Below are 27016 nucleotides of genomic sequence, written 5' to 3' on the forward strand. Positions count from 1 at the left end.
TGAACATCAACAAAAGCAAAACGAGGATAATGGAATGTAGTCGAATTATGTTGGGTGATGCTGAGGGAATTAGATTAGGAAATGAGACACTTACAAGTAGTAAAGGAGTTTTGCTACTTGGAGAGCAAAATAACTGATGATGGTCGAAGTAGAGAGGATATAAAATGGAGACTGGCAGTGGCAAGGAAAGCATTTCTGAAGAAGAGATATTTGTTAACATTGAATATAGTTTTAAGTGTCAGAAAGTCGTTTCAGAAAGTATTTGTATGGAGTGTAGCCATGTATGGAAGTGAAATATGGATGATAAATAGTTTGGACAAGAAGAGAATAGAAGCTTTCGAAATGTGGTGCAACAGAAGAATGCTGAAGATTAGATGGGTAGATCACATAACTAATGAGGAGGTATTGAATAGAACTGGGGAGAAGAGGAGTTTGTGGCACAAATTGACAAGAAGAAGGGACCGGTTGGTAAGACATGTTCTGAGGCATCAACGGATCACAAATTTAGCACTGGAGGGCAGCGTGGAGGGTAAAAATCGTAAAGGGAGACCAAGAGATGAATAAACTAAGCAGATTCGGACGGATGTAGGTTGCAGTAAGTACTGGGAGATGAAGAAGCTTGCACAGGATGGAGTAGCATGAAGAACTGCATCAAATCAGTCTCAGGACTGAAGACCACAACAACAACAACGATGTGGTACAAGAGTCATTTAACATTCACATAACAAATTAATTTGTACATGTGGCTACATGATGAACATTTAGAGGTCTTTTTTTCTTTTTTTAAAAAAAATAATTATTATTAAATATGCAGATGTGAGTTAAAAATTCCTACCCAACATGCACTGAAAGGTTGATCTGAAATAAATGGAGACACACCAGTAGAGGGGCATGACAACAGTGAGGGCAGGTTATTAATCACTATAAGAAACGAAAACATGCCCAGCACAGATCCCTCTGGAATATACACTTTAACATGTACTACACTGGATACTTCTTTGACAAAACAGACAAACTGCTTACAGTTCTGTAAATAAGATTTTAATAGATTAAGGCCATTATCTGTAAAGTCATAAAAGTTTTTTTTCTGGAAATGTAAGACCAAGACATTGCTTAAATCATAAAAAGTGCTGGGTGTGAGAAGGAAGTTTGACTCACACTCCCTGGACTCCTTCCTTCTACATGATTCCTAAAATATATAAAACCAACCACTCAGGATACCCCACTGGATGGATACTGTGCCACCCTTGTTGTCAAACATCTTCAGCATATTACTGGTAACCTAGCTTTTTATAGAAAATGCCTTAAACATTTCCTCCAGCAATTCTCCACAGTTCCTTTCCCTTTACCACCCAACACCCTGCTCATCACTGTCACTGCCACTTCCCTCTATACCAACATCTCCAATGCCCATGAACTTGTCACCATAGAACAGTACCTTTCTCAGTGGCAGACTGACTACAAATCCACAACTTCCTTCCTGCCACCATGACCAAGTATATCCTCACTCTTTATTACTTTTACTTTGAAGGTATAACCTATAAACAAGTCTGTGGTAGAACTATGGGCACTCTCATGGTACCAACCTACGCCAGTCAATTCGTGGGCCATCCAAAGGGATCCTTCCTAGCAACCCAGAATCCTAAGCAAAACCCCTCATCTGGTTCCAATTCACTAATGGCATCTTCACGATCCAGACTGAATGTGAGGACATCCTGTCCACATTCCTTGAGAACTTCAACACATATTTAAACGTTTGCTTCACCTGATACTCCTCAGCGCAACAATTTACTTTCCTTCTAATGACCTCCACTCATGGATTGTTCCAGCAGTTTCTCTATTCACATCAAACCTACTAGGCACCAACAATACAACTATTTCAACTGCTGCAGCCATTCCACACACCTAGCCATCCACAGTTGTCACATCCACTGTGATGAACAGTCCCTCTCCAAATATGCTGAGAGTCTTGCTGACTGAATGATAGTTCTATTTCATGATGCACTTTCGCAGATGGTGAATTAACATCACTGATGGATTAATACATAGCCACAACTTGGTTATTGGCATTTTACACTAAGTTACCATTTTTTTAACTTATTTATGCAATTAATGCCAAACTCTGTGTATGTAATTAGTGCTTGCCTGATGAAACCTACTTATGGTGGCTGGTGCTGTTATTAAGGCATATGTATAACAGTGCAAGACCCATCAAAGACTGCAGAGCCACACTCTGCCTTAGGGCTTGTCGACTAGTACAAACCCCAATAAAGTTCTACCAGTCTGAACAAGATCCTTTGCTTGGTCTTTAGTTTCATTTGTTTTCTGAAAACATACCAGATCACTCAAGAATACCCAAGAACAATGTAAATGTGAACATTCCAAGAAATCTTAAAAATGTTAATATTTCACAATAAAAATACTCTTGAATACCCAAAAATACTCTATTTCACAAGCAAAAATACACCTAAACACTAAAAAATACTCTTAAGTGTTCTTAAATCCACTTAGGTATTCAATAAAATCCTAATTTGGAATAAAGTACTCTGTCACTTACTTACTCTTTTCTTTATAGAACATCAAGAATATTCTAGAACATTCTTAAACATTCAGAAGAATTCCAGAACATTCCTGAACCTTCTTGAAGATTCTATAACTTTCTGGAACATTCTTGAACCTTCTGGAAGATTCTGGAACATTCTCAAACATTTTGGAAGATTCTATAATGTACTGGAATATTCTACAAGGTCCTGGCCAGTCTTGGCCACTCCAGCACTCGACTCCTGACTGTTGCATTGCCGTCCCACAAGAAGCCTTTTTGGTGCAATGTGCCCTTTTGACACCCATAACATTCAATCTGACCCCTGCAGTTGCCATCTGAAACCTTCTTCATGAATAGGAGGTGGAGGGCTATCATATCGTATAGTCACCACAGGGCTGCAATAGTGGGTTGTAGAGCTATATCACACCATGCACAGTCAAAACACATTCATATTTGTTACGTATACTGATCTGAGAACACTGATGTCATAGGCCTTTAAATGTTTCACAGAAAGGGTGTAGCTACCATTTGGGGAGTCTCTGGGCTGGGGTAAGGTTATCCCATAGTGCTCCACCACAGGTTAAGTTGAAGTCTCTTGCATGGGGGCTTATGAGTGGTAGCATATTGTGTAGCAATTGTGAAGTGAATGCCGGAAGTCAGGTATGATGTGTTTGAGTGATACAAAGACATTGAAGAGTGTGACAGAAGCAGCTGACATCCAGCCAGCAGAAGTTCCAAATTGCAGAGATAGCCCAGATGACAGAACAGATAAATATTACACTGATAGCATAAATGTATTTGTAACTTGGTTTCCAGAGCTGCCTACAGGCAGAGATTGTGGGGGTGCAATTACTAAGTAAGTGTTTGTGGGTCAGAGGAGCTGAGCAGTCCTTAGTAATGACATATGAGAGTGAAGCAACTCATCCACTATTAAGTAAAATGCAGTCAGTCAGGACAATTGAGTCAGGTGATAACTTTCTTGGTACTATGTTTTGTCTGCTCAAGAATGGCAAATATGTAACAGGATAGATATCATCTTGCTGCTTGTAATGATAATTTTGTTGCAGAGATGTCTGCTGCAGCAAAAATAAGATAAATGAAGTGGTCCCTGCATGACATTGGTTTGTCATGGACAAATGGGAATGCTGACAAATTTAACACTGCATTACTTTGTTGTGGGTAAACTAGAATGCTGACAAATTTATAGACAGTAAGGCTTATATGAGGTGTTTTAAACATAAGTTTTAAGATGATGTGAGGGAGACTCACCTGCAAAATTAGCTCTTAAATGGGGATTTATGTAGGACTTGTCAGGCCACTATAAAAGAATTTTGTGTGGAAAAGAAAATCAGATGCATATGAACATGGTGCCTTAACAGAAATATGAACTCTGAGCAGACATAATAGTAATGAGTGTAGTGAGAATGACATGTGCTGATGTGTGAATAATCAGGCAGTTCCAGTGCACAATAGCTGTGAACACAGCCCATCCAATTCTCCATGGAGGAGAGAGAATTTCAATACATAGTCTACTGGTAGTAACAATAACAGTCTGGGAAACGAGTGTGAAAGAAAATGATGACAATCACAGGCACTGGCAGTTGGAAAACTAATATTTTCTGCATTTTTAGAACTGAAATGGATTAACAAACCAATGAGAAAAAGGATTATGAAAAGGATAAGTGCAGAAATATGCAACCAGCGCAGGCATATGCTATTGACGCAATTTTGACTAACAAGAAATTCTGGGAAGTCTGGACAAATCATTTGCATTGGAGAGTGAAGAAATCAGTACAAAATGGTTGTAATTTTAAAGATGTTTCTCAGACTGATGGACTATTTAATAATTCAGAATATGTTTCTGACAACTGGATGGAAGCAATTAGTGTGGAAATTTGTTTTCCTAAAGCAGAGAGAGGAATGAAACTAACTGATGTAAAAATCGGGTCTAAGGAGACATTGAAAGAGATGGGATGCAGTATTGACGGTAATGTTAATGTGAGTGATATTGTCCACTGTGCTATGAAAAGTGACGGAGCTGAAGGCACATCCATTGGAAGGCAGGTTACAGAATTGATGCTTGAGGTGGACAGGATAGAGTCACGTATGTCAGACAGAGACTGTTAATGCATGTAGTTAATGGAAAAGGTGACAGGGACAGTTAATGGTGGGTCACTGTAAGGATCAGAACTTGAAAATAATGTATCTCATGTTAATTCAGATTTTGCAGCCCCTGCATTTGACATCACAGAAGAAGGTATTTGCACTTTTGTTTCTGTGGAGTGAAGAGACCCTCACATCTTTGGACTGTAACATAGATTCTAGCTGGTTGTGTTAATGAAGAACATGAATTCAGTTGGTTGAAGTCATGTGGCTATGAACAAATTGCTTATCCCAGCTTGGTGGAAGCAGAATGAGTTCTGAGTAGCAAGGAAGTTGGAGCAACATAAGTGTGAAGCAGGGACCAAGATTTTCTATAAATTGTTCTGTGATGATGAAGAAATACATAAACTGTTGTAGGCAATGATATTTATGGAATGTACAACCATTCATCAAAATTAAGATAAATGAGGTAAAGATAGGACATTTCTGGACTCTGGCAGTTGTAAGTTATCTTTAACAGAATCATTTATGTGAAGTATAAAGGAACAAAAACCTGTGATGTTTCATGGTGGGAGGGGGATAAATACAGCAACAGGAGATGTGAGTGAGGGACATTATTAGAATTTAAAGTGATGTTTGTGATTTTAATACAAGTTATCTAATTATCCCATATCAAGTGAATGACATAATTTTAGATACCAATTTCTTGATGCATTATCAAAGAAATACAAAATATAGAAAAAGGATAGATAAAAAATCTACTCACCAAGCAGTGATGGGGAACAAACACACAAAACTTTACAAGCTTTTGACGCCAGTGACTCCTTCTTCTGGCAGAAGAGTTGAAGGGGAAGGAAGAGGAGTGAAGGGAAAGGACTGGAGAGGTTTAGGGAAAGGGGTGCAGTTCAGAAAAGTCACCGGGAACCCCAGGTCACCAGAGATCTAGCCAACGGGATAAGAAGGAAAGACTGATTTTGGGGACTGCTGGCAGAAGACTTGAAGGGAAAGGAAGAGGGTGAATGAAAAGGACTGTAGAGGTTTAGGGAAAGAGTTACAGTTCAGAAAGTTACCCAGAACCCTGGGCAAGGGGAGAATTACTGGACGGGATGGGAAGGAAAGACTGATTGTTGGGGATTGCACCGGATGAGATTTGAAAACCTGAGAGCTTAAATATGGATGGCAGGGTAATATGCATGACAGAGATTACTACTAAAACATTGTGCATGAGTTAATAAGAGTGAAAAGCTAAGTGCATTGTATATAACAGAGATGGGAGGGGGGATGGAAAAAAATAGTCAAAGCAGAAAATGAAAGATGTAGAAAACTAAAATAGAATGAAGAAAGGAGTAGTTACTGTGAAGAAATGCTGAGACAGAAGGAATTAACATAAATTAAGGCCAGGTGGGTGTGAGAACCAAGGACATGTTGTAGTGCTAACTTCGATCCGCAGAGCTCTGAGAAACTGGTGTCTGGGGGAAGAATCCAGATGCCACGTATGGTGAAACGGGCACCAAGGTCACGATTGTCTTGTTGTACAGCATGCTCTGCAACAGGATATTGTGTGTTGCCTGTATACACCCTCTGCCTATGTCCATTCATCCTGACTGATAACTGGATGGCAGTCATGCTGATGTGAAAGGCCGAACAGTGTTTACGTAACAGCTTGTTTTCTTCTCATTCCATCCGGTAAGTCTCCCCTTGACACGGGTTTCTGGGTGACTTTTCTGAACTGTGCCCCTTTCCCTAAACCTCTCCAGTCCTTTTCCTTCACTGCTCCTCCTTCCCTTCAACTCTCCTGAAAGAAAAAGGAGCCACTGGCTCCAAAAGCTTGTAAGTATTAAACTCTTTTGTGTGTGTGTATGTGTGTGTGTGTGTGTGTGTGTGTGTGTGTGTGTGTTCCCCTGCCACCACTTGGTGAGCAGATTTTTTATCTGTCCATTTACATAATTTATCAGTAATTGATTATTTTCATTGAAATATAGAAAAAGATATTTTCAATTTCACAGTGGTTGAAGCTACAAATGAATACAATCCAAAGAAGTATTAAGAGGTGAGGCACAGGTAGCCCATATAATTACTATGCATGAAGAATGTGCGGAGCTTTGTGTGCATAAAGAGAATCAATAAAATATATCAATCATAATGTGACAAACTAAACAGCATGTTGCATAATTATGTAGAGATATTATCATACAGGCCTAGCTGGGTAGTTGATTTCAAATACCCACTCAAAGACTTGTCATACAAATTGATAATAGCGAACTCAATGGGAAGCAAGTACCCCCAACAAGGCAAGTGAACTGTTAGCCATGGATTTATTTGGACTACTTCCCAAAGTTTTGGTATGTCGTTTTAGTGGACAAGTGTTCCCAAAATATATCAAGTTGCGTGCCCTCAGGAAAGCAAACAGTAAAACAATCATTGATGAACTTGAAAACGATTACATTTGCAACGTTGCCAGGCTAGCTAGGATCTTATCTGACAATGGACCATAGTTCATTTCAACCACATGGGAGACATTTATAGCAAAACACGGCATCAAATATGTACAAATATCTGTACATCACCTGGCTAACAATCCAACTCAGCACTACATGTGGAAAATTGTTCAGTAATTTTGGTCTTACACTAGTTCAAAGTATGCCAGTTGCGTGGAACAATTTCCTTATTTTGCAGATGTACTGAACAGTAATAAGAGTAGTGCAACAGGCATATCCCTGCTTGAGGTGACTGATTGGGTGAAGCTGGCAAACTTGCTATATGAAATCACTGAATACCTCCCGGGACAGGAGATGACATCAGCAAAGAGACATGACTGCTAGAAAGCAGATGGAAAAGGCAGCTGAGCAAAAGAAGCAATATGACACTTCAAATAAACTTGTAACTTACCACATTGAAGATTCGGTTGTAGTGAAGAGCAAAGAAAAGTCAATCTATATATAGTGTGAAATCAAGAAATAGTTGAAATTGTGTTATGTGCCATTTCAAGTTACAGAATGTTTGCAACTAAATATGTAAAAGCCACAGTAACCAATTTTCAGAAAACCAGAGTTTAAAAAAATTGAAACACAAATACAAACATTAATGTTGCTAATAATGTGAAAGTGTGGAGCAATTGGGTAGGATGGGGGAAGGGTGTGCAGATAGGCAGATGGGGTTAGGGGTGGGATCAGGAGTACAGACAGGTGCTCAGAAAGAACAGAGAGGCTTGGGAGACAGTGAATAGTGGAGAGTGAGACCATCAAGACTGGGAAAGTGGGTGGGTGATGGTGATGGTGATGGTGATGGGGGGGGGGGGGGGGGGCAGGGGGAAGAAGGGTGCAACTAAATATTATGCAAGAGGTTGTTGTTGTTGTTGTTGTTGTTGTTGTGGTCTTCAGTCCTGAGACTGGTTTGATGCAGCTCTCCATCCTACTCTATCCTGTGCAAGCTTCTTCATCTCCCAGTAACTACTGCAACCTACATCCTTCTGAATCTGCTTAGTGTATTCATCTCTTGGTCTCCCTCTACAATTTTTACCCTACACACTGCCCTCCAAAACTAAATTGGTCGTCCCTTGATGCCTCAGAACATGTCCTACCAACCGATCCCTTCTTCTAGTCAAGTTGTGCCACAAACTCCTCTTCTCCCCAATCCTATTCAATACCTCCTCATTAGTAATATGATCTACCCATCTAATCTTCAGCATTCTTCTGTAGCACCACATTTTGAAAGCTTCTATTCTCTTCTTGTCCAAACTATTTATCGTCCATATTTCACTTCCATACATGGCTACACTCCATACAAATACTTTCAGAAACGACTTTCTGACACTTAAAACTATATTCAATGTTAACAAATTTCTCTTCTTCAGAAACACTTTCCTTGCTATTGCCAGTCTCCATTTCATATCCTCTCTACTTCGACCATCATCAGTTATTTTACTCCCCAAATAGCAAAACTCCTTTACTACTTTAAGTGTCTCATTTCCTAATCTAATTCCCTCAGCATCACCCGACTTAATTTGACTACATTCCATTATCCTCATTTTGCTTTTGTTGATGTTCATCTTATATCCTCCTTTCAAGACACGGTCCATTCCGTTCAACTGCTCTTCCAAGTTCTTTGCTGTCTCTGACAGAATTGCAACGTCATCGGCGAACCTCAAAGTTTTTATTTATTCTCCATGGATTTTAATACCTACTCCGAATTTTTCTTTTGTTTCCTTCACTGTTTCCTCAATATACAGATTGAATAATATCGGGGAGAGGCTACAACCCTGTTTCACTACCTTCCCAACTACTGCTTCCCTTTCATGTCCCTCGACTCTTATAACTGCCATCTGGTTTCTGTACAAATTGTAAATAGCCTTTCGCGCCCTGTATTTTACCCCTGCCACCTTCAGAATTTGAAAGAGAGTATTCCATTCAACATTGTCAAAAAGCTTTCTCTAAGTCTACAAATGCTAGAAATGTAGGTTTGCCTTTCCTTAATCTAGCTTCTAAGATAAGTCGTAGGGTCAGTATTGCCTCACGTGTTCCAATATTTCTACGGAATCCAAACTGATCTTCCTGGAAGTAAGCTTCTACTAGTTGTTCCATTTGTCTGTAAAGAATTCGCGTTAGTATTTTGCAACCGTCACTTATTAAACTGATAGTTCGGTAATTTTCGCATCTGTCAACACCTGCTTTCTTTGGGATTGGAATTATTATATTCTTCTTGAAGTCTGAGGGAATTTTGCTTGTCTCATACATCTTGCTCACCAGATGGCAGAGTTTTGTGAGGACTGGTTCTCTCAAGGCTGTCAGTAGTTCTAATGGAATGTTGTCTACACCCGGGGCCTTGTTTTGACTTAGGTCTTTCAGTGCTCTGTCAAACTCTTCACGCAGTATCATATCTCCCATTTCATCTTCATCTATATCTTCTTCCATTTCCATAATATTGTCCTCAAGAACATCCCCCTTGTATAGACACTCTATATACTCCTTCCACCTTTCTGCTTTCCCTTCTTTGCTTAGAACTGGGTTTCCATTTGAGCTCTTGATATTCATACAAGTGGTTCTCTTTTCTCCAAAGGTCTCTTTAATTTTACTGTAGGCAGTATCTAGCTTACCCCTGGTGAGATAAGCCTGTACATCCTTACATTTGTCCTCTAGCCATCCCTGCTTAGCCATTTTGCACTTCCTGTTGATCTCATTTTTGAGATGTTTGTATTCCTATTTGCCTGCTTCATTTACTGCGTTTTTATTTTTCTCCTTTCATCATTTAACTTCAATATTTCTTCTGTTACCCAAGGATTCCTAGTAGCCCTTGTCTTTTTACCTACTTGATCCTCTGCTACCTTCACTATTTCATCCCTCAAAGCTACCCATTCTTCTTCTACTGTATTTCTTTCCCCCATGCATGTCAGTTGTTCCCTTATGCTCTCCCTGAAACTCTGTACAACCTCTGGTTTAGTCAGTTTATCCACATCCCATCTCCTTAAATTCCCACCTTTTTGCAGTTTCTTCAGTTTTAATCTACAGTTCATAACCAATAGATTGTGGTCAGAGTCCATATCTGCCCCTGGAAATGTCTTACAATTTAAAACCTGGTTCCTATTTTTTATTCATTATTAAACCTACTCCTGCATTACCCCTATTTGATTTTGTATTTATAACCCTGTATTCACCTGACCAAAAGTCTTGTTCCTCCTGCCACCGAACTTCACTAATTCCCACTATATCTAACTTTAACCTATCAACTCACCTTTTTAAATTTTCTAACCTACCTGCCTGATTAAGTGATCTGACATTCCACGCTCCAATCCATAGAATGCCAGCTTTCTTTCTCCTGATAACGACGTCCTCTTGAGTAGTCTCCACCCAGAGATCAGAGTGGGGGACTATTTTACCTCCGAAATATTTTACCCAAGAAGACGCCATCATCATTTAACCATACAGTAAAGTTGCATGCCCTCGGGAAAAATTATGGCTGTAGTTTCCCCTTGCTTTTAGCCGTTCCAGTACCAGCACAGCAAGGCCGTTTTGGTTAGTGTTACGAGACCAGATCAATCATCCAGAGTGTTGGCCCTGCAACTACTGAAAAGGCTGCTGCCCCTCTTCAGGAACCACACATTTGTCTGGCCTCTCAGCAGATACCCCTCCGTTGTGGTTGCACCTACGGTACGGCTATCTGTATCGCTGAGGCACACAAGCCTCCCCACCAACAGCAAGGTCCATGGTTCGGGGGGGGGGGGGGGGGGATACAAGAGGATAGTATTAAGGAAAAGCATGCCAGCAATCTCATCTGCAATGCAATACATTTAGGGAGATTTTTAAATGTAACACATAAAGAACTGAGCTTTTTGGTTCATTTATGCATGTTTAGGATGTCTAGGAACTTCACATGAAGTTTCATTCAATGTGTGCCCAATTATCTCTATTTTGGCAATCTGTACATCATTTTTATTACCCAGGAATTGCATAGTATAGCTTTTTTGGAAGATGAAGATTTAAGTCATTGGCTGTGAATCCACTGTAAGCCTTGTCAGATACTATCCTGGCTGTGTCTCATATTGTGTTTGGGGTAGTGGAAGACAAGATTTCAAGCTCCTAGTATTTTCTATCAATGCCCTCCCAACACTGGGGATCAAACAAACTGTTAGCAGTAGCATTGTAATAACCATGTTTAATGCTACACTTCATTTTGTTGTGCTTCATTTCAACTGCTTGTGCTACAATGAAGGATGAAGCAGTTCTTTATCATCATGGAAACTACCTATAAATCTACCTTCAAAAACAGAGTTCACTGTCCACAACATGTGAAGAAGAAAATGGCTCTGAGCACTATGGGACTTAACATCTGAGGTCATCAGTCCCCTAGAACTTAGAACTACTTAAACCTAACTAACCTACGGACATCACACACACCCACGCCCGAGGCAGGATTCGAACCTGCGAACGTAGTGATCGCGTAGTTCCAGACTGAAGTGCCTAGAACCACTCGGCCACACCAACCGGCTGTGAAGAAGATCTATATGTAGCACAAAGTGGGGTAGTAGTGGGAGCATTACATCAGGGAGATGGAATCTCTTCTCTCTGTGTTGGTGTTAACATGCATTTAGATTTTTGTGTGTCTCGTTGCAAGGTGCACTAAACATCATAAACCTGATCTCTGATGTGCCAAAAATAAAGATATTGGCATTGATAAAAATGTACCATAAAAACTATTTTCTTGGAATTTATTTGGTACAAATATCATCATTTTTAAATGTACTTTCTGCTTGTTGGATTAACAATTTTCTCCTTTTCAACAATTCTGTAATAAAATATTTAAAATTTTTATGAAATTCAATTTTCTTAGCCAAACATCCTAACACAACCGTTATAACAATACAAAATAGCATGAGGAAGATGACAAATATGTTCAAAATTCCTTGATGTAAAGATGATTCCTTTGCAAATAAACAAACAGGAGTTCTTTCCCCAACTTTACCAAGCTTGTACTGCAGCACTAATGGCCTTTCGCTTTAAAGTTATATTTCAGATTAACAGAAACTTTTGTAATTAACAACAGCCATACCTGTAAACAATGTTTGGGATGGTATTGTTCTTTTGGGCTTCAACAATCTGAGTTTCACTTGGATCAATCCCAATGACTGTTTGGAAATATGGTGCCAGTACTTCGGTACTTTGACCTGAACCACAGCCTACATCTACAGCCAGAGCTAAATCAGTAACCTACAAATAAGAAAATAATAAAATTAACAAGAGTAATAGCAGCAGTCACTAACATGAGAAATAGTACCCACTGTATAGATGTATCATAGAGTGGTCGACAGAAATTGAAGTTTTCAATCTCTCTTGTATGCCTGTTGACCACTCGATGCCCTAACTGTATTATGAATGATTATATTTGCTGTCTTCTTTATTTATATTCCACACAGGATTTTCCATTATCAAATATATCTTCCATCTATTTAGTCTGGGACTATTAGGTATCATAATTTTCTCCATTGCAGAAGTAAGAATATACAGATAAATAAACAAAAGTATAATGACTGAGACAAGAATATTCTGAGATTAAATATTTTTGCAACTGTTTCCAGTATGTATTATAATGTTGCTGGCAAATCATCACTTTATTTTTTTAACATCTCATGTGTTTCTGCACTTTAGATGAAATTGTATACAAACTTTAATGAGTAACAAAATGTTTCACTAACTCTGAACACGATTTTCAAAACTGTTGGAATGACGACATTCTACCACACTGACTCCAATTGGATGAGTAAAAATATCCATTTATTATTTATTATTCATTATTATGCAGTTTTAAAATGTTTGTATAACATAATCAATCAAAATGGACCTATCTACATCTACATACATACGCCACAAGCCACCATATGGTGCTTGGCGGAGAATACCCTGTACCACTACTAGTTATTTCCTTTCCTATTATACTCACAAACAGAGCAAAGGAAAAACAACTGTCTCTATGCCTCCATAGAAACCACAATTTCTTGTATGTTACCTTTGCAGTCCTTATGCGAAATGTATGCTGGTAGCAGTAGGATCGTTCTGTAGTCAGCTTCAAATGCAGGTTCTCTAAATTTTTTCACTGTGTTCTTGAAAAGAATGTTGCCTTACCTCCAGGAATACCAATTTGATTACAGAACGTATATACAGCCACTTCGGTTGCACAAAATTTTGTCAGTTGACCATGGTTTCGATTGCACTAGGGCATTCTTCATCAGAATAAAAAGTTACACGGGATACATATAATCACACCATGGTTTAAAATGTCTGAGCAAAAATAACTTTTTATTCTGATGAAGATTGTTACATAGAACACATGTAATCACAACATCGTTTAAAACGTCTGAGCAAAAGTAATTCTCTATTCTGATGAAGATTGCCCTAGCACAGTTGAAACCGTGGTCAACTGACAAAATTTTGTTCAACTGAAGTGGCTGTATATATATCCTGTAATTAAATAGCATGTGGTTGCTGGATCACAGCTACTCAAATGTTTAAAATTTCAAAACCCATTTGAATTCCTGAAGCATTCCTGTAATACTTGTGTGTAGTTCAAACCTACTGGTAACAAATATAGGAGGCCAACTATGAACTGCCTTGATGTCTTCCTTCAATCCAACCTGGGGTGGATCTCAAACACTCCAGCAGCACTCAAGAATAGGTCACACCACTATCCTGTATGTGGTCTGCTTTACAAATGAACCACACTTTCCTAAAATTCTCCCAATAAACTGAAGATAACTATTTGCCTTCCCTACGATGATCCTCACACTCTGACTTGACTTCATATCACTTTGCAACATTACACTCAGATATGTAAATGATGTGGTGTATCAAAACATTACGTGTTTGCTTTTCCTATCCATCAACATTAGCTTACATATTTCTACATTTAGAGCTTTCCTTCTCATCCCATCCAATAAGTCTCTCCTGACTTGGGATTCTGCGTGACTTTTCTGAATTCTAACACTTTTCCTAAATCTCTCCAGACCTTTTCCTTCACTCCTCTTCCTTCCCCTTCAACCCTTCTGCTGGAAGAAGGAGCCACGGACTCCAAAAGCTGGTGTAAGTAAAACCTTTTTTATGTGTGTGTTCTCCTGCCATCACTTGGTGAGTAGATTTTTTTATCTATCCAATTACATTATATTCCAACAAATCAGAGTTGATGAGTACTGGCTTTGGTAGAAGCTGAATTCTTCTACAGACACAAGAAGAATTATCAGTGAGTTGAGGGTTTGCAGACATCTTGGAGCTGAAGATCAGTGATGATGTAATTTATAAATTAGATGAACCGTTGCATGATGTACAAAATGATGTTGAATAAGTCAATGTATGATAAAAAGAACATAGAGGGGAACATATTGCATAATGAGATGACATGTTATATGATAATGAGAGGATGGTAAAATCATAAACACATGTGAAATACACAATAATATTTAAGGAGATTACTTATTTATTTATTTACATGATCAGTTCCATAGGATCAAATTGAGGAGCAGATATCCAAAATCATGGAATATGTCAGTACATGAAATTACAACATAAAAGTAATCACAATACAATAAAATCTTTATGAACCCAAAAAAGTCAAGCCATAAGTTAAGTAAACACAATCAACAATATAACATAAGATCAGCTTAATTTTTTAAAGGAACTCCTCAACAGAACAGATGGAGCGACTTATGAGGAAACTCTTCAGTTTCGATTTCAAAGCATGTGGATTACTATTCAGATGTTTGAATACTTGTGGTAGCTCATTGAAAATGGATACTGCACACCTTTCTGCACAAGAGTTCAGGAAGTGCGATCCAAATGCAGACGATTTATGCCGAGTATTAACTGAGTGAAAGCTGCAATTCCTTTTTTTTTTTTTTAAAAAAAAAAAAAAAAAAAAAAAAAATCCAATGTTAAAATAACCAGACTACTGGGCAGGGGTCGATAAGAGGTTCACGCCCTTACACCACTTATTGCCCGAACTGCCCATTTCTGAGCCAGAAATAGCCTTTTAGAATGGGAATATTAACCACAAGATATAGTACCATATGACATGTGTGAATGAAAACAAGTGTCAGATCTGTGACATACAAATGTCAGTTTTTTTTTTAATTCTGTGTTAGAAACTGAAGAAACTGAGTCTTACTGTGATTTAGCATTAGATTATTTTCCACAAGCCATGAACTTATGTCATGAACTGCACTAGACAATTCATACTGGGTTAAAAGACAATCCATACAACAGTCTTACAGAATTCTTGGATACTTCTAACATAGAAATTGAGTTTTAAGTCGGTGATTGCAATACTGCACAACTGATTAATGTAGCATAAATAACTTGTACTTGTAATGTAAAAAATAACTAATATAGTAACTTCTTATGTATCTTGACATCATTATAAAGCCTATTTCATTACATGTGGCACAGGCAAACAGAGAACAAATAAAAAAAATTGCACTATTTGAAACATAGCCAATGTTGCACACAACATCCTTTACTACCAAACTAGTGTCATCAGCAAACAGAAATATTTTAGAATTACCCATAATACTAGAGGGCATATCATTTATATAAATAAGAAACATGAGTGGCCACAACACTGATCCCTAGGGCACACCCCATTTGACTGAACTCCACTCAGACGCCCCATCACAGCCATTCTCAACACTGTGAATAATGACTTTTGCTGTCTGTTGTTAAAGTAAGAGGTGAACCAATTGTGAGCTACTCCCAGTATTCCATAATGGTCCAACTTATGGAGCAATATTTTGTGATTAACACAATCGAAAGCCTTAGTCAAATCAAAAAATATGCCTAGTGTTCAAAACCTTTTGTTTACAGATTCATTAACTTCATGATGTCACTCTATGAGGTATTTTTAATAAATTACCCACAATCTTTCAGTATAGCACACAGGCAACAGTCATACAGCTTTCAACAGCAAATTAAAATTAGTTTATAAAAGGTGCTGTCAATTTGCACACATAAAATCTTTTCATTTTTTCAGTAACAAAGTTGATATAAATCTTTACATTGCAAGGTATTCATCTCTGCTGTAATACTATTTTTGCAGCTAGCAGTTATGAACAGTTATTATACATGGTGCTGTTAAGCATTTTGTTCTAGTGGTGTGGTCCTCAGAATGAATGTTCTGGTTTGCATATACAAAACTGTTACAATTATCTATGATTTTCCTAATGAATGTATAAGCATAGTAATGGAAGGATATGGAGTTTCTTAAATAATGGTCTCCCAGAGCTTCTGCAGCTGCATTTGCATGTCTCTTAAATTCTCATTTGGAATATGAATTATGTTCTTTGGCTGAAGAGTTTCCTCAAATGATTACACTACTTTACATAATGATTCTTCTTTGCAAAAATACATATTTTTACTGCCTCTCTAGCTGTACACACAGAAAGAATTTTCAGGCCATAAGTAATGGTACTCAGAGTTAGTAGGTGCTTTATTTGAACTGTGACTACCAGCACTGTGTGTGTGTGTGTGTGTGTGTGTGTGTGTGTGTGTGTGTGTGTGTGTGTGTGTGTTGGTAGATCTTATTGTGCATAGCCTGATATACATTTTATTTTCAACCTGCAGCTCTTCTCTGGTTGTTCCTTTCATTAGCACATTTACATTGGCTGGCAAATTCAATGTACTTATTTTATGGGAAAATAGGACATATGATTCTAACTCTGCTAAAAAAGATAAAAGTTAGAAATTATCCTATGGTAGAGCCTTGTGGTACACCATACTTAAGACACTGTTTTCCCATGGAATAAGATTTTGTACATTATTTCTTTCTTGGGATTAGCAATGAACTATATGAACATCAAAACTCTTCTTGCACCAAAAATACTATAAAATTCTTGATAAAGTGATATTAAAATATGTTTTATTGGGAAAAATTAATAACTCTGGAAATAATGTTAAAACTGTGTGCAATGTAGTAAAAAGCAAGGCAGGTTAAACACCTTCTAAGGCCCCAAATGTTGTTCTAAATACTGATGATGATGAAATTGACAATGAGGAAAAACTACCAAGATATTCTATGAACACTTCTGTAATGTAACTGAACAGATAAGCTTTGGGTCACCTGCATGTGAAGAAATACCAGGTGATTATAATTAAATTCAAAGAACAATGGATTGAGAGTAAAGATGCTCATTAATCCACATGAGACAGTCACATGTAGCAAGTGCAATGGTTCTTTGTGCACAACATGTGGTTTGATAGAACCCCAAATTTGGAAGTTCTGTGTATTCACTGTACCCTGTAGTGTAAAATGTGCACTGTCTCTCCACAGAATATTGCCCAGTCATTTGTCATCAACTTCAATATGTATAAATTCTTCTCTGTTTTCAAGCTGTGTCAATTCCAATAAAATTCTCAAGCTTTCAATGGCTAGCTCTGCCATCGTCATCAGGAGTAAAACTAATGACTGCTGAGACTGGCACCAGAAGCCAAGACAGTGGCTTTCCTGCCATACTGTGGGACAATGAGCAGCAAGTTAGGACATCTACTGCAGAAACATGGATTGAGACCAGTATTCTGGCCTGTCCCCAAGATTTGAGGTATGTTGTGCCCTATTAAAGATGACATAGCTCTTTGTGTGACTGGTGTGTATGGTGCCCTTTACGAGTGCAGCAGCAGCAGCTATATAGGCCAGACAATTCGCACAGTTGCGGAGCATTGTACTGAGCACAAGAGACATATTAAGCAAAGTGAGCTCGACAAGTCAGCCATAGCTGAGCGTTGCCTCAAAAACGGACACAAAATATAGTTTGAGAACACAAGCATCTTGGCTCTTATGTCAACAAACTCAGACTCTATTATAAAAGAGGCAACCAACATTAGAATGAACCGCAACAATTTCAACAGAGACCAGGGCTACACACTAAGTAGGATGTGGGTAAGGGCTTGGATGCCGAAAGGAAGCAATGGTGGATGCTTAATGCTTGTAGGGAGGTGGGAGTGGCAGTTTTGAACATGGTACCGGCCCCTCATGACATCTGACATCACTTGATCTGGCAGCGGGTCAAAGATGCTATGAGCTGCCCAATTCGACTTCCATGCATGCATCATTTCGGCTCTCTCTGATTTGTGCCATTGGCCGTAATCATAGATATACTTGTACAAGCAGTCAGTAGTTTTACTCGTGATGGTGATTGTGGAGCTTGCAATCGAAAGCTCAAGAATTTTATTGGACTTGATGCAGCTTGAAAACCAAGAAGATTTTATCCACTCATGCCACTGTGAAAAACACTGAGGACACAAACTTCAATACGTGTCAAAAGCCGAAGAGAAAATTCAGAATGTTGCTGCGGATCATGAGATTTCAGTTGCTGCACCACTTGGATCTTGCAGAGGTACTAGTGTAAAATAAACCGTAACACTTTCCCTACTGCTGACCATGGCATAAACAATTCTCGTGACACTGCACAAGTACTAGCACTACCCCGGGCATGTGCTGTGTGGTCAGTTACAACAACAGCAACCTCTTCCATAGCTTCCTCTGGGATAAGACACACATCTTTTCCAGGTGCCACACCAATCTCACCTATGTTTCTGAACTTCACTATCATCTCCTTTGAATCATTTAATGGCATTTAGTCTCTTCTCATAGCATTCAGTAAGCAATAATTTCTCAATGTAGCACTATAATTACTACCATTAACATAAGAAGGTTTCACTATCAGTGCACAGTCTCTCTTCTCGATAGCAACATTGTTCACTCATGTTATGGCTTATTAAATGACAGCAAGTATGTCATATCATCATACAAACAGTGTAAAGCTCCTCATAGCCACAACTGGAAGTCATTTGTTTTTCAACAAAAATCGGTTACGCATTAACGCATCAGCATATCTATCAAGTTTTGACAACAATTACAGCCCACAGTGGACCTTCATGAGCAGCTGCACTTTAGGTAAAAATCATCCAGTACATATCCTCAAGAATGAACTCCCTATTACTATTCACAAAATTACTGTTATCTCCACCAACAAATAGGGAAGAGAAAAAAACTGGGATTTCACAAAAAAGTAAACATTCTTCTGGAATTGACAACATATCTAGTGAGCTACTGAAAATATGTGTGTGCTTGGAGTTTACAGGTACTGAACAGTGAGGTTATCAGTTCCCTTACAAATATTAAAGGAAATGACATGGATAAAATGGTTAAAAATGTTATCAACCAGTGAAGAGTAAACCTACAAAATGACACTCATTCCCACCTCACTTGTGTTGACTCACACAATCACTCTATCTCATATGCCTTAAGACAGCAGAGAAAGTGTAAAAGGTACTATACCTGGAATTAAGACATAAGTAAAGCTATAGAAGAGCTAAAACAATGGTAACGGGAAATGTGACAGGTTGATCACTTACAAAAAACATGGGTGAGCCAGTCACCCTGTTAACACATTAAGAACATCTTACTAAAATTTTAGGAAACAAGTTGGACATATTATAAAATATTAAAACTCTCACCACATTCATTTGAACATCACTGAAAATAAGGGGCAGAACTGTTGGCAAATTTGCTACTGTCCTCTGGCCTGAAAACAAAATGCAGTCTAATAAAATGTGGTCCACAGTGATTCATAAACCACAAGCATCACACACTGTATGGTCTTCTCGTCGGAGCAAGAAGCCATGTGTCATGCGAAGATGAGTAAGAAGGACCACAACCTGTTTGCATTGCTGAAAGGAGTTACGTCATGGCTGTGGTGTGAACTTTACTATGTGCACCTTATTGTCCATCACTCTAGCCCCATTCCTCTGACTTATGTATGACTATACCTCAACAACAAGGTGCTAGTATGCAGGTGAATGGCACACTGAACAAACTAAGGATCTCAACATGTCTCCTAGGCTGCTACAGCTGCCCATTTATTCCCTGCAATACCCACATGTCCTGGCACTCAGTCGGAAGACATCTCTTTGCCCAGCCTTTGTAGTTGGAGGAAGGCATCCTGGATGTTCTGGACTACTTTATCTGCCATGTACAAGCATTGTACAGAAGAAAGGGCATTCAGGGAAACTAAATGGACAACGAATTTACCGCTCATAACACATCTCATCTGCTTCAGTGCCTACAAGGACACATACAATTCTGTGTTGAATACAGTAAACTTGTGAGGAAATTAGAGCTTGAGGAGATGATCAGGGAAAACAACAAACCAACCAATGGAATTCCTCATTTTAGACCCATCCATAAATACAACTACAAAGTTGTGGTGCTCAGTTAAAATGTCATAAAACAATGTATTAAAAACATATGCAGGGGTGCAACCTCTTCTGCATCGCACCAAATCTAAAATCTCTCTGGGCTTCTGCAGTAACCAGGATGGCAGGCAGATAAAACCCAGGACTGGGATTGAACTTGCTCCATACTAAGTGATGCTAGTTCACACTTCATGCAGATCATCCCAAATGGTCTAGTTGCCCATCGACAATTGGTAAAGGGGCGTTTCATAGCTGGATGAGCTATGGAATGGTATGCTGGTGAATTTGGAGTAGCGAGAAATTTACATGCCTGACGCACCATGAGGAGTTGCTGCTGGATGATAAATGGTGGTTCCTCAGCCTCAGCACGGAGACTGTGTATGGGGGTGGTCCTGTAAGAGCCTATTTCCAGTATAATTGCCTCACATTGGATAGCACCAATAATAATCAGATAACAAAGTTTCTCTGAGCCATACATTATGCACCTGTAGTCTAGCCACAGTCGCATGAAAGCCCTATAAAACTGGAGCAGACATGCCCTGTGTGCTTTGCTGGATCTGTGGCTAAGACACTTTAAGATTGTCAGTGCCTTCTGGGACCTTGCCTTCGGGTCCTTTAGGTGTGGTAATCGTGATAGTTTGGAATAAAAATGATGCCTAGAAATGTCACATAGACTTTAAAAGGAAGAATGGTATTCCACATATGCAAGTCAGGTACATTAAAAATATGACAAGACTGATTAAAGTGAAAACACACACACACACACACACACACACACACACACACACATTTTTCTACAGAAGATGTAAAACAAATTTTTGCAGCCCATCCCCTCCCCAACCCTCGTTAAAGTACATTGCAACTGAAGAGTTGCTGTTGCAACACTGGAGGAGGGACAGAAAACTGCAAAGTTGTCCACATATAAGGAGCACTGTATAGGACTCCTTGCCATAGATATGATACTATTTATGGCTATGGTAAAGACAATAACACTTAAAACATTGCCCTCTGGAACATTGTTCTACTACTCAAAATGACTCGACAGCACGACACCAACTCAGGAAGGCTCTTAGACAGAAAAGACTGTATAAAGATGGGGAAGTTGCCACAGAAGTCCTACTGCTGGAGCTGCTCTAGAATACTGTGTCTTCAAGTAGCATCATATACCTAACTGATATCAAAAAATACACCTATCAGTGATGGTTATGTAGGATAGCCTGCTGGACAGCCACCTCTAGCAAGGTCAGGTTGTCGACCATGGATTGAAATCTCCAGAATCCAAACTAAGAGTGGCTAAGAAGTTAGCTGGTCCCTAACATTCAGATCAGATGGCAGTTAACCATTCATTCCGAGGATAAGGAGACATTTCGATAACTACTGGGACACACTTGGTTCTTATCTGGTTTCAGGAGAGGTATCAAGATGGCCTCTCTATATGAGTTGGAATAGTGGCTTCTTTCCCACATTAAATTGAAACATTTGAGGAGAATTGGCTTTCATGCTGCTGCCAAATGCCTCAGGTCTTGCAACTCAACAGGCTGTGAGGTTTTCCATTGTTGGGCAGCATTTAAACCATCGTAGAGTCGGATGGCTGACCCTGTCTATGAAGATGACCAGAGGACTTGTGGATGGAGACACCAGGTGCATGCTGAATCACTCATGTGATTTAGTCCATCCACTCCTGGATATTGTTGCAGTGTTCAAACACAGCCAGCTGGCTGAATGGCTTGCAGTTGCTGCATCCTTTCACGAAGTGCTCTCTGAAGGAGGTGAGTCCTCAGTGGGAAATGGTCACTGGAATAAAGGTCATCAATGAATTCCCACTGAATAGAATCCGCGAGGGCTGGAGAGCAGAAAGAGAGATCGATGGCTGAAAATGGCCCAGCAACAGTACAGAAATGAATGGTATGAGACAGCATGACGCTCTCCAAAACCCAACTCCAAAAGCACTGAAGTCTCCACATACGAGAAATGGTTGGGGGAATTGTTCTATAAGATCTGTGAGATTCTCACAGTTGACTGAATCTTGTGGAGGTAAATACAGTGAACAAACAGTAATCTTCTGATACGCGAGTTTCAACTGCAATTGCCTGCAGGTCAGTAGCCAAGAGAAGGGAAGAGGAGTGGTGCATGTTATTGACAAACAAAGCAACCTCTTCCTAAGTCCTTTCCTCAGTCTGGTCATCTTTGCGATGGAGTGTATAACTCCATATTACAGGGGCACAAGAGACTTTAAAATGCATTTCCTGCAAATAAACACAGGCAGCCTTCCTGTGCTAGGTGTTTTAGTTGTTTCACATGTATCCTGAATTCATTAATGTTCCATTGCAATAGGGGAGCTATTTGTCATGTGGTTGCACTTTCACCATGTCTTTCCAGTGGGGAAGGAGAGCCCACAACACGCGGAGGCTCAGTCTTGGGATGAGATGAGGCCCAAGGTTGACATCAACAGCCACTAGTTCAGAAGATAAACCAACAGAGACATCATCCAGAAGAACATTGACATCATCAAACTGTTCACTTTCCATCTCAGTCAGTGATTGATACATTGCCTGTGATTTTTTGGCCTGGGGGGCTTCAGAGCCACAACTGTGGCACTGGTAGTGTCATTGCTCAATTGTGAACCACGCTGAACCTTGGGAGGGGTAAAAAACTCTGCAATGTTGGCAACCACAACCTTTTCTAATGTTACAGTCTTCAGAATAGCTGCAGCAGCCCAAGCGCATTGACAAATGCAGGTACTAGTGCTGACACCAGGAACCTCCATTCGCACAGCAGCATCGGTTTTCTGAACAGGCTTTTCAAGAGCTGAAGCAAATGATGTACAAGCACTGGGGACAGCATGGCGTCGTAGATATAGGTTGTGTTTCATAGTTTTAAGCACTTATATTTCCATTCTTCAAGATATATGCTACAGTCCCTACTCCAGATAGGGTGGTCCCCAGAGCTATTCACACACTTCGGAGGAGATGATCAACTTGCGGTGGGGCAGGGTTTTGTCGTCGTTTCTCGATTGTACACTCTCTCTCATTCATTGTGCACCTACCTCAGTATGGCTTCCTTACGATGTCCCTTCACTCTGCAGTAGTAGATACTCACTAGGCCGTGTAAAGCAGCATTGATGAAACCACTACCTAATACCTACCACACAGAGGCCGCATAACTCAAGTTGTACAAAAGTTGCGAATCAGTTCCTGCGAGTTCATTTAACAAATTTTGGGTGACAGGTAAATGCAATTTACCTGTAGTAAGTCTTCGGAAATTTTAGTAAACTGGTTTTTATTCTTAAGGAGGCACATAAATTTGAGATCAAGTCCGAATTTACTATTTTTAACTGCTCTACTATTCCCATCTCACACTCTGTACAAAATGTTATCACACGAAAAAAGCAGCCAGAATAACTAACAGTCTGACCCGATTAATGTTTGATCTGACAGTTACTGACCCACTACTATAGTGAGTTGAAACTTCAATTGTATCAGTGGCCTTCAAAGTTAGAAGTGCTCGCCCAAGTATTCCATAAAGTATACGGAATAGGCCATGCAGAATTTCTCTAGGACCGAAATATCACATGCTCATAACACATCAATTAATTAATTAAATTGTCCACACAATGTTCATAACTTAAACTGCCTAAGTCACGACACTTCCTATCAGCAATGAACTCAACAGTTCTTCATTTTACAAGTAACTTTCTCAGCAACATTTAGTATGATGTTACATGTACAAAGGTTAGCGAGCGACTCTCTCGATGCCACCCCACACTATGCCTATCTAACTTTCTGATTGGCTAATGGTTTGGATGACCAATCAGAATCGTCCTTCTAGATCATTCTCACAGCAAAACTTGCCTGAGCCAATCACTAATCAGAAAATCATTTACGTCATTCCAATGCCAGTTTCTGATATACTGTTTAATAAAACAGACCAAAAAACAAAATGATCTTTAAATTAATTTAGAAACTTATTCCACTTCTGACTATTATTCTGGCTGCTCTCTTACAAAAGCAAGCACACATCAACGTACATCATCAGCTTCATGGTTACAACACTATATTCCCCACAGTTCATTTTAAGTTTTTACAGAAAATAGTATTAAGTTTTTTTCGTATGTCCCACAGACAGACTCTCTCATTCACTCCCATGTATTCACACAACAAAATAATAAGCAGATAATGATTCTGAATGATTTTTAGACTACAAAATGCAGAGTAATTAAAGTTTTGAAAAGAAAAATTCCAATTAAGTGATTCTATACACTGAGAATTCTGGTTATGACTTAAGATGATAATAAAAGACAAACTGCTATTGTTTCTAACTGAGTTTTGAAACATAAGTGTTGGCTTTTGGACATTTAAGTAATTTTCTCTATCTCCAGAACTTTATGAGATAAAAGTCTGAAAATTTTACATGATCCTTTACTTAATAAGAAAAGACTAAGCACCAAGTTTGAGCAAAATCGGATGATAATTACTATGGTTTATTTAGATTCATAGGGGGTATGAATTTACGTTCCTATTAGATGTTACTTGAGACCGTTCTCACGGCTGGTAGCATCAGCTGCGCTGTGAGTCATAGTGAAGACACAATCCTGCAGCCACCGGGCTATAATACGGCTGCATGCTTTACTGCAATGAATGTTATTTGGTAATAACTTGCTACATTACAAACTGACTCCTTCATGGGTGGCATTACCACATTTGCTACATGTAGCTTCTCCCTTACATCCTAAGGGGTTGTGCCCAAAGTGCTGACATTTAAAATAGTGCATTGGGTTGAGGATGTAGGGCTGCACACTTAAATGAAGGAAATGTGCCTTGACATCCTCTGTGAGTCTTGTGCTATTGGAGGTAAAGATAAAGGAATTGGATTTTACCAGATTCCCATCCACCCTCTTCAAGATATCTTGCACATTGACTATACCATCTTCAGCCCATTCATCTTTCAGTTCTTCTTTGGTAATGTCCACCAGATCCCTACGCATCACAGCAACTTTGCTGTAGTACAAGGTGATGTGTAGCTCAGTTTCAGTGGCACACTCCCTAGGTTTTTTGCTTTCTGCAGGTTTGTTGCTTGATGGGAAGCAAATATTTTGATCATCAGCATCCCATTGCGCAATCTTTTGAGAGATTTTAACATACCTGCTATGCCCTCTAAACCCTTCTGAATGTAAAATGGTGAAACTTTCTCAAAATTTCCCTCTCTTCTTTTAACTATAAAAAACACATTCTGCTTTGCAGCATTTACTGAATTAACTTGAACAAATCCACATTTGGCAGGACTCATACCATGATGCCTCTTGAGTGGTTGGGTGTTGGTACCCGCTAGTAAACCACCCATTCTGCTGGGAGGAGGAGGAGGAGGAGGAGGAAATTTTGAGGGTTTCATCTCAGGTATGGCAACTTCACCAAAGGTTGCCCACTAATGAGGGGTCTACCTCAAATGCCATGAATCCTACTGCCCCAGTACACCTTGAGATTGAGGCCTTTTATAAAGGTATTTACCATACTCATGGACTGGGCAGTTAAGTCAAGATCCTCATTCCCTGTGACACGCAAAGTTCCACGATCGGATCACGTGTTGGTCACTGAAGCATGCCAAGAGCTTACAGTGATGGAGGACTGGCAGCACTTACCGGCAGGGTCCTGGGGTCGCCAAGCCTGTACCCAGCAAACGAATACTGAGCCCCTGAGGCCGCTACTGAAAACCTGAACTAGTGAAGTATGTAGAGGATTGTGTCACATCATTAACACAGCACTGTATTAAGAGGTGTTCCCTGAAACAGTTAATTATATCATCACAAAAACACTGCCAAAGAAGGGTGGCTGCTACAAATTTAAACTAGTAAAAACTAATTTCACTTCTAACTGTATTTTCCAAAGCATTCAATAGAATGTTTCATGTCAGTATTGTGAAACACACTGACCATTGTATAATTAATAAAAAAAAAAGGCAATTTGGCTTCCAAAAGATTGTATCAACTGATAAAGCTATCTTTGTCCTTGTGGATGATATTGCAGATTCCCTTAACACAGCAGCAAGTCAGTAGGTATGTTTTGCTACTGGTCAAAAGCAAAATTACTATAGAGAATGCCTTTCATGATGGTATAAGTATCTAATTGGTAAAAATCTTATGAAAAGAAAAGTTGTCACGCACTGCATAGCGGAGATGCTGAGTTGCTAATAGGCGAAACAAAAAGACTGTCACAAATAAGCTTTTGCCCAGAAAGGTCTTCATCAAAAATAGATGACAGACAAACACACACTCACAGAAATGCAGCTCACGCACACATGAGTGCAGTCTCTGGCAACTGAAGCCACACTGTGAGCAGCAGCACCAGTACATGAAGGAGTGGCGATTGGGTGGGGGTAAGGAGGAGGTTGGGGCGGGGTGGGGGAGGGATAGTACGGTAAGGGTGGGGGACAGTGAAATGCTGCTGGGGAGCAGGCAGGGAAGGGGTGAAGAGAGGGTAGGGCAGGTACGTGCAGTCAGGAGGTTAGACAGCAGGCAGGGGTGAGGTGGGGAGGGGGAGAGGGATAATGGAGAAAGAGACAAGTAAAAAGACTGGGTGCGATGATGGAATGAGGGCTGTGTAGTGCTGGAATGAGAACAGACAAGGGGCTGGATGGTCGAGGATAGTGACTA

The 27016-nt window shown here is 39.5% G+C and overlaps 1 protein-coding gene across 6 annotated transcripts in view; it reads right to left on the reverse strand.

Moving 5' to 3' along the window:
- The window catches only part of LOC124798404 (putative methyltransferase DDB_G0268948), a 132300-nt gene that overhangs the window by 26116 nt on the left and 79168 nt on the right, over positions 1 to 27016 (reverse strand). For all 6 annotated transcript variants that reach the window (XM_047261797.1, XM_047261795.1, XM_047261792.1 and 3 more), the window contains exon 3: positions 12188 to 12345. In XM_047261797.1, coding sequence (XP_047117753.1) covers positions 12188 to 12345 — 158 coding nt within the window. The remainder of the gene's footprint in view (positions 1 to 12187; positions 12346 to 27016) is intronic.

This window comes from Schistocerca piceifrons, chromosome 5, assembly GCF_021461385.2.
Source record: "Schistocerca piceifrons isolate TAMUIC-IGC-003096 chromosome 5, iqSchPice1.1, whole genome shotgun sequence".
NCBI classification, from domain to species: domain Eukaryota; kingdom Metazoa; phylum Arthropoda; class Insecta; order Orthoptera; family Acrididae; genus Schistocerca; species Schistocerca piceifrons.